This window comes from Lichenostomus cassidix, chromosome 4 (assembly GCF_008360975.1).
Source record: "Lichenostomus cassidix isolate B80296 chromosome 4, HeHo_3.0, whole genome shotgun sequence".
NCBI lineage: Eukaryota > Metazoa > Chordata > Aves > Passeriformes > Meliphagidae > Lichenostomus > Lichenostomus cassidix.
This window is the reverse complement of record NC_139484.1, coordinates 69,318,188-69,334,271: the sequence shown is the minus strand read 5'-3', so window position 1 is coordinate 69,334,271 and position 16,084 is coordinate 69,318,188. Positions and strand designations below refer to the sequence as shown.

At 37.5% G+C, this 16,084-nt stretch overlaps 1 protein-coding gene across 1 annotated transcript in view; it reads right to left on the bottom strand.

Moving 5' to 3' along the window:
• Positions 1 to 184: 184 nt before the first annotated feature.
• STX18 (syntaxin 18) overlaps positions 185 to 16,084 on the bottom strand; it is a 60,934-nt gene continuing 45,034 nt past the window's right edge. The window contains exons 6-11 of the mRNA XM_085059817.1: positions 12,889 to 13,004; positions 8,434 to 8,522; positions 3,266 to 3,324; positions 2,432 to 2,501; positions 1,748 to 1,828; positions 185 to 429 (exon numbers count right to left, since the gene is read on the bottom strand). Of these exons, the coding sequence (XP_084915943.1) occupies positions 334 to 429; positions 1,748 to 1,828; positions 2,432 to 2,501; positions 3,266 to 3,324; positions 8,434 to 8,522; positions 12,889 to 13,004 (511 nt within the window). The 3' untranslated portion in view covers positions 185 to 333. The remainder of the gene's footprint in view (positions 430 to 1,747; positions 1,829 to 2,431; positions 2,502 to 3,265; positions 3,325 to 8,433; positions 8,523 to 12,888; positions 13,005 to 16,084) is intronic.

Sequence of the window (16,084 nt, the reverse complement as noted above, 5' to 3'; positions counted from 1 at the left end):
AGCTGGATTTTCCACATCACAGGTGGGTGGCTGTGACAAAACCAGTATGGTTATTTTTTTTTCTGTTAGCTCTGCTCCAGCTTGTAGCTTTCTTCATAGCTCTTTCAAAGAGTTTTGTGTTCTCCAGAAGATTAAGTGTGGTTTTATGCTTGATAAAGGGATTTAAAATGAATGTACTAATGGATATGTGCACACACTTATTTATTGGAAAATATTTCCATCATAGAGGTATGAAAAAATGCATAAAATACATAGGTATGCTGTACACCCCCCTCTGTTGAAAAAAATGTCAAAACATTTACAAACAGAGGATGGAGGCAATAGTGTGTTTAATTAATTATCATACCAGTCCAGGAAAAGCAAGGAGAATGAACACATCACAAGGAAGAACAGGATCCATACTCTAAACCCAGCATTGTTTTTGATGGCCTGTGAGGAAAAGGTTATGCCTGTTACCATCATCAGTAAACACACAATTTCAGCAATGGCAACCCAGAATGCCTGTTAGGGGCATCATCCTTCCCTCCCACAAGAGAAACAACAAAATTTGCCCTTAATTTCAGGTGAATACAGGTCAGGTTGGCTGTACCTCTTTAGATTATCCCACTGAAGTCACACTCAAAGTCTTCAAATCAGACATTTGGAAAAAAATAAACATTAAAATCCCAAGATCCGTGCAATCAAACATTAGGAACTACATCAAAAAGTACATGATTCAAAGTTAGTTTTAAGTTCCAAAAGTGAAATTCTGTGTTTAAAAGTAATCTGGCCTCCATCTTTCTAATAAAAATCTGACTTAAACATGAAAAAGCAACATGACCAAAAAAGCCCTGACAACTCTGGAGCTAAGTCAGTCACTTATTTCAGTCTCAGAGCAAGTATTTTTCTTGGATGCCCTTTTCCAAAATCAAGACCAGAAGGGTTTTTTTGCTCTCCTTTGTTAGATTTACATATGGATTTTTTTTTTTTAATGTAATACAAAAACTAATGTGAGTAACAAAGTTTTTTATTTTAGCACCTTTTGCTACTGTTTCTCAGGATGGTTTAGGAAACTCAGTTCTACCTACAAATGTGAAAAGTGAAGCAAAATGCAGCTTCAGTTCTTGCCATGTTTGGTGTACTTTTCAGGAAAGCAGAGCAGTGGATAACTCATCCTTGAGATACATTTTCTGTGTCCTCTCAGGAGGGAGAAAGAAGTGAGCCATTTACTCAGTAGCCTAATTTAGGAACTCAGTTTTTATAGAAATCTCAGTTCTCAAAAGAAAACATCCTTTCCTTCTAATTAATAAAAAAGTGGAAGAGATTTGTTTACCAGGAACATGCAAAAAGTGTTCAGGGTGGAAAAGAGTCTCTTCTTCTAACACTCAGCATCTAACTGCAGTTTCAACCATTTCAGCCCTGTCTTTTATTGGTAGTCTGCAATTTCTGCCCCTGCCCCCCCTTCTTTTTTTTTAGAAAAACTTCACAGGTGCTTAAATGCAAGCCAGGTGACCTTCATGTTTAAAAAACTGATGAGGCCAAGTAGATTTCTGCAGCCCTGTGTAGCTATTCAGATCATGGTTAGCAAGTGTGAACTATTGAACAACTCAACTACCTTGTACAGTTTTCCTAAATTCCTATCCTAACACCCCAACACCCACTGTAGTGCTCCCATGGATAAGCTTGCATATGATGCTTAAAGCAACACTTGGAGAAAACTGGAAGTTAAGAGAAACAAGTGAGTTTAAAAGAAACTTCAAGATATTACCTCTCTTATGTCTTCATTGCCTTCTTTTATATTCTCTGTTGCACCCACAACTAATTGATGGATGTTGTCAATATCGGTTTCCTGTTTAAAAAACAAGTAAAATTGAGAAACAGTAATGAATGTTAGGAAAAAAAGACTTCCAAGGACTTGGGGAACAAGCAGAACTCAAAAGTAAAATAAAATCTGGTATTACTAACATCTTTGTTTCATTGATGCAAAGGCATAGAGTAATACAGTTAAATTGTAATTTCTTTATCTGTGATTTTACGAACCTGAATGAAGACCACCAAGATCAGTAGGATGTCTCCCATTTACTAGAGTCAAATCTAACCTGTCTGATTTTTCCCAGCTCTTTTGGAAGAGGTGCCACCATTTTCAGAAAGGATGCTGTTAAATAACATGTTTAACAGGACACCAGTTCTGAGGCAGAGGAATCATTCTAACACAATTGTATCATTTTCCATTTCTGGTACATACTAGTAAGTAACAACAGTTACATCAATATCTTAATTTTAAGATATTCAAATTCAATATCTTAATTTTGAATTTGAAAAACAAGTATTATCCTTTACATTTGCACTGAAGATTCATTAATCTTATGTTCACAAGTTGGCAACCAAGACCAAAATACCCCCAAGAAAACTTCAAGCTGTATTTGCTGGTGTAGTATTACATTATACTAACCTGTTGCAAGACTTTCTCAGTGAATATCTCTTGTAATCTGGAGATTTCCACCACTTTTCCTTCAATTTGTCTTGGCAAAGAACAGAAATACTCCATTAGAAACTAGTGCAAACATGTCTTGCTGCTGCAGATTCAGACTCTCCTGCCCAGTAAGTAGCTGCTCAGGAGGCAACTGTTTCATCAGTCATCTGTGAGGCAGAATAGCCTGGGACCAGGGCTAGGACAGTTGATGGTTGGAAGACAGCCAGCCCACACAGAAGCTCTGGCAAAGACACCCCTAGAAGTGCTCAGTGAGCAGCTTTCAGTGCCAGGCTTTCACCTGTCTCCCTTCTTTCATTTCATAGAACAACATCCATGGCGGGCAGTTGATTTTGACATACCCTTTTCATATGCTACTCTGGTGTGTGCAGTTCACCTTGGATAGGGATTGATAATCCAAAGGCCAGTTTCTAGCCTGAGTAGCCATTTGGGTGTTCTGCACAGCTAGGGAGGGAGAATGCACTATTATTCTGCATGGGGTCAGTAATGGCACCTCCCCTACTGCCATTGGGCTATCCAGCAGATAATAAGATATAAATGGAAAATTTAGCATTTTAAAACTTAGATAAGAGAGAATGTACACCTTCCAAACTTAACCAGTGCTATTGTGGATAGTCTGTGTGTCCCTCAGAGCCATTCTTTACACTGCACATGGTTCCTTTCCTGGGCACTGCTGCTCCCACACCCCTCAGTAGGTGCAGGCAGGTGTCCCACAGCCAGTGCACTGCACACGGGTGCTGACTGGGGCAAGGCACAGGCACAGGTCACTGGCTGCCAAGGAACAGAAAATTGTACCTGACTTCATCGAAGAGATTGTTCATTTCACCAACAAGTCTCTGGTTCTCCTGTTCAAACTGCAAAAAGAGGAGAAGGATATGACACACAAGTTCACACCCTTGGACTCAGGGACCTTTTTTCAATTCCCACCATAACCAACTCCCACCCTTCCTTGCCATCCATTACAGTGTATCTCAACTAAAATGATCTTAAAACTACTCAAGTCACTTTGCAGTTAGGAAGAAAATACTGGATGAATCTCTATTTTAGAAATTTAAGTGGAGAAAGTTTTCATGCTTGTGAAAGCATGTGATTCTCTTCATGCCATCTTTGCATTGCCCTTCACATTCATATACTGCCTGTGGCATGAAGTTTAGGAGCTTTTAGATTTTGCTGCAATATGAAATGCTTTGACATCTATTTCACACTTTATAAATGCATTGCTTTAGTTATTCCAGTAGAGCTCTTCCATTTAAAACTTGTGAGTAATCAATGAAACATTTAAATATATTGCTAACACTAGATTTGTCAAATACAGGCATAAATAGAAGGCTTTATACAGGAAAGTAAGTTTTTACTTCTCAGGTATACCTGACTATCAGATAATTTAGGATTCATTACAGAACAAGTGACGCTGCAGCAAGTACGATGACACAATTAGTGGGAACAAAATCTGTACAGCCAAAATACAGCAGAGAAGGGTATCCCATGTCACAGTGCAGCTTGTTAGAAACTGTGTGGGTGAAGGCTGCATTTTAGGACACACAGAGCTGGGATTTTCATTTTATGGTACCTGTAGTGTGAAAGCTGAGGGAAGCCTGTAGCATGGGTTCCCTGTGCCAGGTGCTCTCTGTGACCTGCCCCAGGCAAGAGTGTGTCCTGCCATCAGGGACAGCAGAGCAATTCCTCTCAGAAGGGTCACAGTTTCGAGAGGGAGGGGAAGCTTCTTCAAGGTATTCTAGAGATTCTCTAGGGCCAAAGCCTCAGTAGCAGCTGGACCATTGCAGTATGGACACAACTGACCAGGGCCTCACACTTTTCCCACAAAGCTGTGAAAGACCTAATCTATGCATTTATACAGAAACAGCACACAGGATTTCTACTGGAAACATTACCTAATATGTGCCTCTGGCAAAGCCGAGTGATACATACCAGTGTGAGCACCAGAAAATGGCATTCAGAATGCAAAGACAGGAGCTGTGCAAGACAGTGAGCCCTGCTCTAGTTCAAGTCATCTCCCTATTTTGAGCTAGCCTCCATAACACACTGGGAATTTGGCAAAATTCAATCACGTTGCAGTTTCATTAGCAGTAGAAGCACAGCAGTCCTCTCAGCCACCTGGCAAGGATTTGTTACCCTTCTCAAGGGAGAGCAGAGTGTTGTCAAAGATGGAAACACCAATGGAGAATCACAGCTCCAACCTGGTTTTCAGTTGGTGCAACAGGAATTGCTCACTATCTAAGCACATACCCAATGATTAAGCTGGCAAGTGAAGGAGACAATGCCCAAAGAGAGTAAAGATTTGAAAACAACTACTGTCCTGGGCAAAAAGCAAAAGAAGAAGAAAAGGTCTGGATCCCAAAGCAAATAATTATTAATAAATTATTAATAATGGCTGTGTTAGAACAGTGAAAACAAAAAGGTATTTTGCTTTCAGAGCAGTGCTACTAAAACAGATAAAAGTGAAGCACTTGATATTTCAAAGTAGCTTATACAGCAACACAGTTGAGATGCCAAATGAAAATTAGTGGCTATAATATGACAGACATTTCACCAGAGCCACGGCCTCTCCCCCAGAGCCAGTCTCTAGAGTATGTACATTTGCATGGCCATCTTTGGCTCCCCACTGTGACCCCCACCCTGCCCCACTCGGGCCACCAGCATCTCTGTCCCAGATCTTCCTCATACAGCTTGTGCAAAGCCTTCAGATGCTGATGTGGACAACCCCTGCAATGATCCAGAGTGTTCCAGCTGAAACTTCTACCATATCAAATACTAAGAGAAGAATAAAGTGTGTATACTACTGAGGGCACAGTGAAAATGATCCAGGGCAGCCACTGAGGAGTTTGTCCTGCTCCTCTCTCTCCTCATGTACCTAAGCAAGTGCTGCTGCTTGTCTGATTTCACAGGATGACGTTTCAGCTCACTAACCACTTTTTCCTCCTGAATTTTCTGGTAGATTAGTAAACTGAATCCCACCACAGGACCAGTGAGATAGGGCTGGCTTAAGGGTGGGTAGAGGGAAGGAGCTAAGCAAGGCTTCTGCAATGCCACAGAACAACCCAGAAACGTAAGAAATTGAGAAAGAGCAAGGCATTTTTCACAGCCTTCACCTTTATTCCCTCCCTCACACTCTACACCACTGCTACTGTCCCACACACTTTATGCTGTAACATTGTTCATCTTGCTTCAGGCCCATCAGGGACTCAGGAAAACAGTACCTGACTGTCTTCGAGCAGCACAGTAAATGTCAACCTGCGTGACTTAAGGTGAAGTTGTTACTGTTAAAAATCAGAAATTTGTAGGTTTAATCTCACAGAAGTGAGTCTGAAATGACAGGCATGTGTTTGAAGAAGGGCAACAGTGAACCTCACAGAAAAAGGTTTAGTCTTCTGACACGGGCAATTTATGTAATGAAGAATAAAGAAAATTTTATTTAACATAGAGATTTCTTTTAGTACTAGAGGCTCACTGTCTAACCTGGGAGAGAAGGCTGTTCTTGCCAGTCAGGTAAAGGATTCCAGAGTCTAAGAGAAGGGTTATTGGGCACTAACTTCTGACTTTTTCTGACTTCTGGAAGGATAAGTATATCTGTAAAAATATTCAACATTAGAAATTCCCTGTTTTGCTGCCTTAGTGAAAATGAGATGGTAACTAATTAAGAAGACAAATTTTCAGTAAAGAAAATTACTTTAATGACTTTAATCCTTTACAAATAGCACAAATCCACTTGAGAAAGTGTTCTTTAAAAAGTCCCTTTGATATTTAAAACCTTCCACTAACACAGACTGCCTTTTAAACTGCTAAATGATCTTTGCAACTTGAAATCATAGCTGATGGAGCGCTTGCACAGACAGCAGTTAAGATATGCTGAAACAGTCAATTGAACAAAGGGTTTGAGCACTGAACACATCATATACCAGTGTGTCACAAAGGGATTTACATGATGGGAACATAAAACCAAGCTCTAGTGATCAGTGTAGCTCAGCGATTTATGGCTTATTGAAGTAGCCTCTTTTATGACTGTGAAATATTCTGTTACCAAAGTATGGCATAAAGTGAAAAACTGCTTAATATATGGCTAAAAATCCAATGTATAAAAGAAATAATCACCACTCTCTTTTGTTATCCCATGAGAGAAGCCATTAGATGTGCTGTTCCTGAATTTAAGACAAGACCAACCGACCAAAAAAAGATAAAGTCAGAGAAAAGTAGATATTTTCACAATTCCTAGTGACAGAGCCAGATTTTTCCCACTCAATGCAATCGCAAGACATCAGCTCACAATAACTATAAAAACCATTAGTATAACTCTGTATTCAGAGTTATAAACTGAAATTTATTGTGCAACTCATGCAATAGCCTGCAAACATTTTGAACAACATCAAGCTCTCTCCTGAGGGTAAAACACTGATAGGAATTGCTGCTGTAGCAACGATACCTTTAATTCATTATTTTATCTACATGAAGGATCATGGACCCATGACTGAGATTTTTTCAGTGCTAATTTGACACAACCCATCCCAGAGTAAAACCTGCACAGCAGTTTATAGACTGCAAGCTACCCTCTTCACAGAATTGTTTAGGATGGAAAAGACCTTAGAGATGGAAGATAACCATTAACCCAAGGCCACCACTAAACCATATCCCTAAGTGCCATGTCTACATGTCTTTTAAATACTGCCAGGGATGGTGACTCCACCCCTTCCCTGGGCAGTCTGCTCCAAAGCTTGACAACCCTTTTTCCTGTGACCCTAAGCCTACAAACCACAACCTGCATTTAGCTTTCAGTCAGAAGGCCCTGTCAGAGCCATCATCTCCAACTTTTGTTTGCCCCTGTTCCTCTGGAAGCTGACAGCAAGGGGGCAAACAGTATTGTGCCTAAGGACAGGAGAATTAAAATATGTGAAGAATTCTCTTTTAAAAGAAAACAGAAAGCAGGAGAAAGCCTCTAGATTTTAGTCTGGCACTCAAGAGGAATATGAGAGGATACAGAGTTGCTTCTGAAGAACGTTTTCTCTTTAGCAAGCCATGCCATAATTATGTGCAACTTAGTCATCTCTGACTGGAAGAATGATGTGCACTGTGTCTGGGAACACCTCGAATCCCTGCCAAGGAAGCTTCACAAACTCATACTGCTACAGCCCTTTCCCCTGGTAAAGCTCACTGTTCTGAGAGCTGCACAGCTACTGACTGAAATCAGTGTTTCTTTCTTTATATAAACCCAAGGCAGTGTGTGCTAATGTAGAGAGGTTTTCTAAGAATTTTGAGCTATGTTCAAAATGATAAATTTTAGGAATATCAAGAAATCTGACAGGCTGTTAGCAATCATGCCTATGTCAGAAATTTTCTATTATATCTGTTCAACTGTAAGGAGAATTGGACCAAACAATTTATAAACATGCTGATAGCAGGGAAATGCAAAAATGTTAAAATTCATGAAATTCTATTGTGACAGACAGCTTGTAGCTATTCCTTCTAAGAAACCAATCTGATTTTGATAATAAAAAAATAAAAATAAATAAAATGAAGTATAACTTCATTTTAAGTAATATTTAAATAGTACAACTATTTGTGTTCTAGAAACTGTGCAAGACAAAAGGGCAAACTATCTATTCTTTCGGAAGTTTCATAATGCTTCTTTTGATGTTGCCTTGACTTCTATTGTTTCCTGACTAAACAAAATAATTAGTAATTGTAGTTTTCAAAAACTATTTTAATTTCAACTGTTGAAAAATAGTTTTTATTTATTTCATGTCCTCATGTAAATATTTTGTAGGATTTTTAAATATCAGCTGCTACCAGAAGAATCAGGAAGTCACAAGCAAAAGTTGTATCTTCTTACAGCATTATTCTACATAAAATGTTAAAAAATAATTAAGGTGCATCTGTACTCTTTTTTTTACCACACATGATTACAGCAGAAAATACAATAAAATGGACAAATAGACAAAAGATAAACATACCATCTGTATTTCTTCAGGCGACAGCTCATCTTCACCTTTGCCCTCCCCCCATAATCCAAGGTTACTCTGGGCATCAGGCAGATTCCTGTCTGTAAAAGAAAAACGAAACACTTGAGACACTGAACAGTACAGGGCACTGAATAGTAAAAGCAAAATAATTTTTCATCCATGTTAGACTGCTGATGGAATTGTTGTATCTCCTTTGTCAATTACTGCTATTCACCCGGTATTTACAGCCCAAAATGACACCAATAACCTTTAATGGCCAAAAGTCTACATGTAGGTTTAATTTAGGAACTAAAGGGAGTTGCATTAACATACTGACAGAGAAGGATGTAAAACAACTCACAACACACTAAGAGATTTTAGGGTACAAAATACTGTAGCAGTTGTCTTTTGACAGATGAAAACACAATTTTCAAAATGACAGTCTATATGCAAAGCATTATCTTCCAGTGAGACTTGACAGAACCACCAGCTCCTCCTTTCAAAAACTAGAGACAGAATCTCAAAGATGTTTTGAGCAAAGCTCACAAACTAGATTTTGTCACGCTGTTCAAACTTCCTATTACAGTACAAATCCCACACCACACAGTAGAAGGGCTCTTCCTGCATATAACAGGAATCAGCTCCAACCCCACAAATTAACCATATCACATCAAAGCTGCTTCATTTGTTTCAGCAGTATTTCCCCTTCGACTAAAGCTACTCATCTGCATAAATCTTTGTATGAGTTGGGCACAAAAGATCTTGAAGGGCTATTTCTGGGATATTCCCTTCTGGAAGATTTAATTTTAGGCTTAATTATAGACTTCTGATTATAGAGGAAGAAGTTAGAATGGGAAAGAAAAGAAACTGTGCTGTAGGAATTGACTGTTTCTGATGCTGTTCTAACATTAATGTTTAAAAACCTTGTAAGACTGCAGCCTTGAGAGAGCCTCTCTTCTCCCCACTGGCTGTAACATTCTTACAAAACCCAAGAGAGAGATTTCTATCACCCCACAATAGATCAACACTCAACCTGCCTTGATGTATCAGATGCAGGTTGCAAATTAAAACACAGAAAAATTTAGTTTTTACTTTTTCATACATTTCAGAGTTCCTATTTACCCCAGTCATTTTTTTAGGCATTTATGTGTATTTTCACTTGTTTTGTTATAACTTCCTAGAACTAATTTTTTCAATTGCTTAAGCAGTACTGATGTATCATCAGAGACTGACTTGCCTTAGGAAGTCTTACTTATAAACACATATATGAAAAGAGTTATAAGGAGAAGTTTTCAGTTTTATCCTTCATGAAAGTATTTGTGCAAACTCTTGAAAACATTAATCACGTAAAGAAGTATTGTGTATGTCTCCTTTATACAAAGTTACAAATGAGGGATGTGGATAAGGAATATAATATATTTAAAGAAAAAAATAGACCAGTTCTTTCTTATGAGTAATAAAATATAAACCCAAGAATATATTTAAAGATTTTTTAGAAAGTATTCAACTGGTTTTTTTCCCATGGGGTATTATCAGTATTTCAGGTCTATTTCACAGAAACACAAAACTTATTTGTTTAAGTATTCAATGTATTTACATTTTATCAAAATCATAATAAATTATTTGGCCTATTCAAACAAAATAAGGAGTTTATGGAAGAAAAAAAAAGGAAAAAAATTTTTAAAATCCTATTTTATCCCAGAGGAACCAATTAGTTTCAGGCACTGTCAGCACTGTTAAAAAAACAGCACCTGTATCCAGTGTGATTGCTAATAAGCAAATATACTTTAGGGAAGAGGTAAGCAAGAAACATGTATCTCCCCAGGGTTCCTCCTGTCACTGTGGTATGTTTTGGGCTTTTTGCAGCTTTCACAGGGCTGACATTAATGCTTTTCTGCAATTCAGCCAGCAAAAGCCAAACTACATTTCTATTTCAGAAAGAGAAGTAGTTAGCTCATGACAGAGATATAAAATAATGATCAAATCCTTGAAACCTTTTTCCATGCTGAAAGGAGACAGCTGCTAAGCTTGTGGACCAGTTCAAAAGCTACTCATTATTTACATTTATTTCCATAAACTAAATGTCAAATTTGTAATATGCAAATAAATACTGCCAGCATATAAAAGCACTCTCCAGAGAGACTGTTTTCCTACCATGAGGGATGTCCACTGTAATTCTAATGTAAACAGGTGCTTTGCCTCAAAACAAAAGTAATCACATTTTCCTTTGGTTTCTGCCAAAAAACCAGACAAAACCCAAGTTGTGCTTCAGCACATCAAGTAGCACATTCAGCTGCTCATCAAAGTGTTCAAATTAAGGACAGGACCACAAGCTGCTCTCAAATGTATCTTTACAGATGAGATTTAACCCAAGGGACCCAGGCATGCTGATGATGGCTAATTCATAAAAACAAATTATTGCCATTCTCTAAACCACCAGCACCCTGAGGATTAAATAGCTCATTTCAAAATGCAAACACTTCTCCAGTTTCTTAAAAATTTGAAAAGTTAGTTGGAAAAAAATATAAATCAAAGGCTGTGAGATTTAAACTAAGTTTCTTTGTTTCCTAGTCATCTCGTTCATGTTGTTTTCACACTTCAACAGCCACCTACCAGCACAGTCACAAGGCTGATTCCTATAAGCAGCAGCAACCAGCACTTACCCTTATGTGAGGAATCACAGGCTGTGTGCATTTGCATACTGTTCCAGACAGATTTATTTTGATATACAAGTTCCAAAGTTTTCTCAAAGTCTAGTCAGCAACCCCTTGTAAGTACTGCAGCAGCACCACTTGTGTGGTAGGACCCCTACTTTCTCATAAAAATTAAAGCAAAATCTCACAGAAGTGACAACTGGAGTAATCAAAACTAACATGCAATAAAATAACTGCATTTCTATTTATTGCAAGGGTTTGCTGTGTCCAAGGCAACCAAAGAACAGTATTTTCCATGGTGTGGCACAGATTTTTGGAGCTAAAAATTGTAATGACACTCTGTGGTGGGAGTGAACGCTTCCAGAGATTTCAGAGACATTTGGTAACAAGGAGAGAGCACAGGGCAATGAAGATGCTACTGTGCTGCTGCTTCTCCAGTGGCACCAGCTCACAGCTGCAAAACACTGATAACAGGTTAAGGTGAAACTCATCTATGTGCCTGTGTGCTGCATCACTCATGACACACTATAAAAAGGTAGTAAGCACTAGAAACAGCACATGATCAAAACCTGTACTTCTTACAATAAATTCAGTGTCAGGAGGGAAAAAAGAGGCACAGATAGGGCTGCAGAAGTACAAACTGGTTAGGAAGATAAGCAAAGCCATTATCAGAAAACGAAGCTGTTTGCACACTGTGAGGTAATTCAGTATTAGAGGCTTCATCCAGAAGTGGAGCACCCACTTCAAATGAATCCACCCTTGCTTTAGCCCTGGAGTCACCAAGCAGAGGAACTTCACTCTTTTAATAAAAATCACTAACAAAACAACAGCTATTTACCAGAATAATGTGGCCAACCATTCAATTTGTTCTGTTCTGATGAAGTATTATTCCAATGTAATGTAAGTAGAAGATAAAAAATTCCTGCTGTAGATCACTGGGTACCTTGTTCTCCACTAGACAGCACAAGCAGGAGAGCTCAAGCCAGGGAAAGCAACTCCAGAATCAGAGAGACAAGATTTCTCTTTAGGTATGAAACCTGAAATTATCTCCATAGTGATGATACTCCAAAAGGCACTCTGCTCCAAAGCTCTGCCAGCATACACATCCCAGGACAGTCTGAAATGGCTAAGAGAATTCAAATGGCTTTGTCCCTCAGCCTGAGAAGCAAGCAACCAAAGAATGAGAACCCATGTTCCCAAATCCTGTCAAGATCTGCACCATCTGAAATGACCCCAGGGTCAGATATACTGCTTTGGACTTCTGGCTATCTCCTGCTCACTGAAAGCTGAGATGCAATCCTCCCAGCAGGGCAACTCAGTGCTGTCAAGAAGAAAGCCCCAAACTACTGGATCTGGCCAGCCCATAACCTCCTCTCTGTGAGCATATTCTACCTTCCAGTTCCTACTGTGGAAGTATCCAACTCAAGGTCTCTGTGCTTAAAAACTACAGAATGTTCTCAGAGATTTGTTGACCTACTTTCTAATTCCTTGCATTCAGTGAAAGGAATAAGGAAAAACGAGACAATTTTTAGAAGATATTATATTGATAAAAATAAACAAAAAGGAAAGAGGTCATAAAGAGGTCATTAAGAAGATGAAGAATTCAGCAAAGCATAAGACATGTTTAGTTGACATGCCAAAAAGTCTTTGCTTCCTCAGTCTCACAATATGCTTCACAGAAACCTGATCAGCTCAAGGAAGATGAAAATAGAAAAGGTGCAAGTCACAACAATTGGCCCTTCTAACGTGAAGGAAGTACCAGACAGGTCTTGCCACAAGAAGTAAAATGTAACTACCCAAATTTTATTCTTACCTTTGCTTTCCTCAGCAGAAAGTTTTTCTTCAGAATCATCTAAAGGACTCTGTGAAGATTTTCTAGGAGAAGGAGGTGATTTTGACACATTGCTCTGCTCAGGTTCAAGTTTGGACCTAGAAGTACAAGAGCCTGTGATTTAACTGATACACAAATGTATTTCTCTAAAATGAGAACAACCAAAACTTACTAAATTCCATACTTTAACTCTTGTAAACTTCACATTAAAGATTTTCCAGTTTAGATACAAAATGTACTTAGCAACTGTCACTGAAATATTGTTACAAAGGCAAAGAAAGCATGAATAGTATTCCTGGACAAAATGCACCACATGCTCAGAGTTGGGAATATTGAAGGCTACAGCATAAAAATACAGACACTTTATTAAACTTCCTTTCAAAAATCCAGTGTATTAAATTTTTTTTTAAAGAGTTAACATTTTGGTCATACTGAAAATTTTTAGTAGCAATAGCCAAAAACTTCCTTATTTTTTGAAATAATAATGATAATTTTACTTTATATTTTTAATTATCATAAAGTAAAAGTAAGAAAATACAATAGAATTAGCATCTTTATACTACTTCTAAGTTCCTATTAAGTAATTTTAATACAAAGGCAATGCAAAACATGAGAAGCTTATTCAATCATTATATATTAAGTACTTGTCAAGTACGTTTCAGAGTGGCATCAAAAAATGCTGAAAAAATGCTGAAAAATGCAACATATTTTTTCCAGAAAATTCCTGCGGTTTATTGTAGTCTACAATGAATTCTATAACTGCTACATAGCAGACAGTTAAATGTTTAGCAATGCTGTTGGAGAAGGTAAAGAACCAAAAAGCCAAAAAGCAATGGGTGGAATCACCTGCTGTGCCACCTCTATCACTTCCTACACTCTGAAATACAACAAACAGTTAATCTCATTATGATTTGCAATTCTCCCCTGTGCCTAACAGAAGGTGTTGCATTTTGTGTTCCTTCTTTGCATTGTGTCTAAATTCTAACCCATAATTAGAAAACTGCAAAAACCAGAATATAATGCAATAGTCATCACTGAGTGACTGATATTTAACAAGGAAAAACAGTAGCAGGGAACCTTTTTTTAGTTATAAAACCTCTGCAAGTACTGGGCTTTTGGTAATTTTACAGAGAAGAACTCCTCTCATCTCCTCCCTCTCAAATTTGTCTAATAATAATAATAATAAAAAAAAAAACTTATCTATATGTCTATGCAGTTCAAAGAATAGTTCTGATACTAATAAAACACCAATTCCCCAGGTAACAAAAATAGTGGCCTCATTTGAATAATTGCATACATAATTCACAAAATCTTCTAATGGAAAAAGAAGTTTAAAATTGAAATGAAATATAATCTTGAATACCAATAAACATAAAAATTGAAAATCACAACCAAGTACCCTACAGGAAAAAAATCCTTGTGTTTTTATTTCTCAGCTCTTCTTTCTGGGAAACTAGTCCTAACCACCAGAACTTTTTAATCAAAAAAATGTCAGTTAATACATAAAGGCAACTTCTGTAAGAAAATTATAATGCTCAGTCAATTTGTTTGAATAGCTTAGGATACCTATCAATATAAAAAGAAACATGATGAAATATATTTCTACTGCAAACTTTTCAGTATTGTCTGATATGCACACATTTTAAATTGACTAAGCTGCAGAAAAGAAGAGCTGCACTAGGATTAATTTATTTCTAAAGAAACATATTCCTTTATTGTTTGTTTTCTTTACTTTGCACAGTGTGGGAATGCAGGAAACTTTCCATTTAAAATGAACAAAGTGTCTGGGATGCATTGTTTAAAGAATGCCTAGTTCTTTTAAGAGAAGATACACATTCTTATCACATGAAGCATCTGCTGAAATCCTCAGGGAAATTACAAATCAACTATACAATTTTTCTTTAAGTCATAATAAAGATTGGGTTATGCCCTCTGTTTTATTTAAATCGAATTTTAATTTAAATTACAATTCACCCATTAAATCACATCTGCAATGCATACAGACTCCACCTGCCCAACATCTGTTTTCTAGTTCTTCATCCATAAAGAGAGGCAAAGAGAGATCCTCCAATATTGCATTCTATAAAAAGAATGTACCTTCTGGGTTAATTCTTAATGCCTTATTGCTCTTTAGTTAAGTGGTATTGCAACTTCTGGAATATTGCATCAAATTGAGTTTTTTCCTCTGTTTATTCATCTGAGAAATCCTGAACCTAGGATTTCACATGGAAACAGTAACATAAGAGTACAACTAACAGAAGAGCCACTATTCACTAGCCACTGCTACAGCTGCAGGAACAATGCTATCTGTCTTTGAAGTTCTTCCACATAAAGAATACTGATAAGATTCTGTATTTTTACACATGAAAAATATCACAGTTTGTTTCTGTATGTTTTTTTTTTTTTTTTTCTGAAAAGTTTTGGGAGCTACAAAAATACCAAGGCCTTACTTTTATCTCATTACTTCTTACCAAATTTTAGAAGTGGGTTGGGGTATTTTGTTTTCTTGGTTTTGGCTTGTACTACTATTTGAGTGAATCTAACTGTGCTTAATCATGCTGAATCATTCTGAATAACACATACTTATGAACTCTTGAAAACATCTCCCTAGGTTCAATGTAAGTGCAGCTGATCAAGCCAAGCACTAAACTCACAAACCAGCATCAAATCTTGGAAAAATGCTCAAGAATTTATTCATGTGCATGTTCTAAAATGATTTCTTTTTAAATTAAAATATATATAATGGACCTTGAGGTTACTATTCACATAATGCAAAATGAGAAGACATGGAAAGCCTCTGTGGTATTAAATAAATTACAATTTATTTGTAAATCTGCTCATTTTCCCTATCATTCTCACAACTGGGAGCATGCAGAAAAAGAAACTGAAGAAGTACATGGTTTGAAACTTGACTGAAAAAAAACCCCACCAGACCAAAAAGGCAGCAAGCACATCACCTTTAACATCTCCTAGACATTTTCAGCTCTACACTAGCAGCCTTAATGTATGCCTCTCTAGGAAGTGGAAGCTCTTGTTTCAGGTCAGAAGTTACATTCTGGTTTTTTTATTTTCATCACGTTTCTGCTTGCCAGGAACACCTGCCAACTCAAGTGGTATTTATTAACAGCACAGTCACTTGCTTTAGCAGAAAGATAGGAGCTTAAAAAAAGGCAAAAAA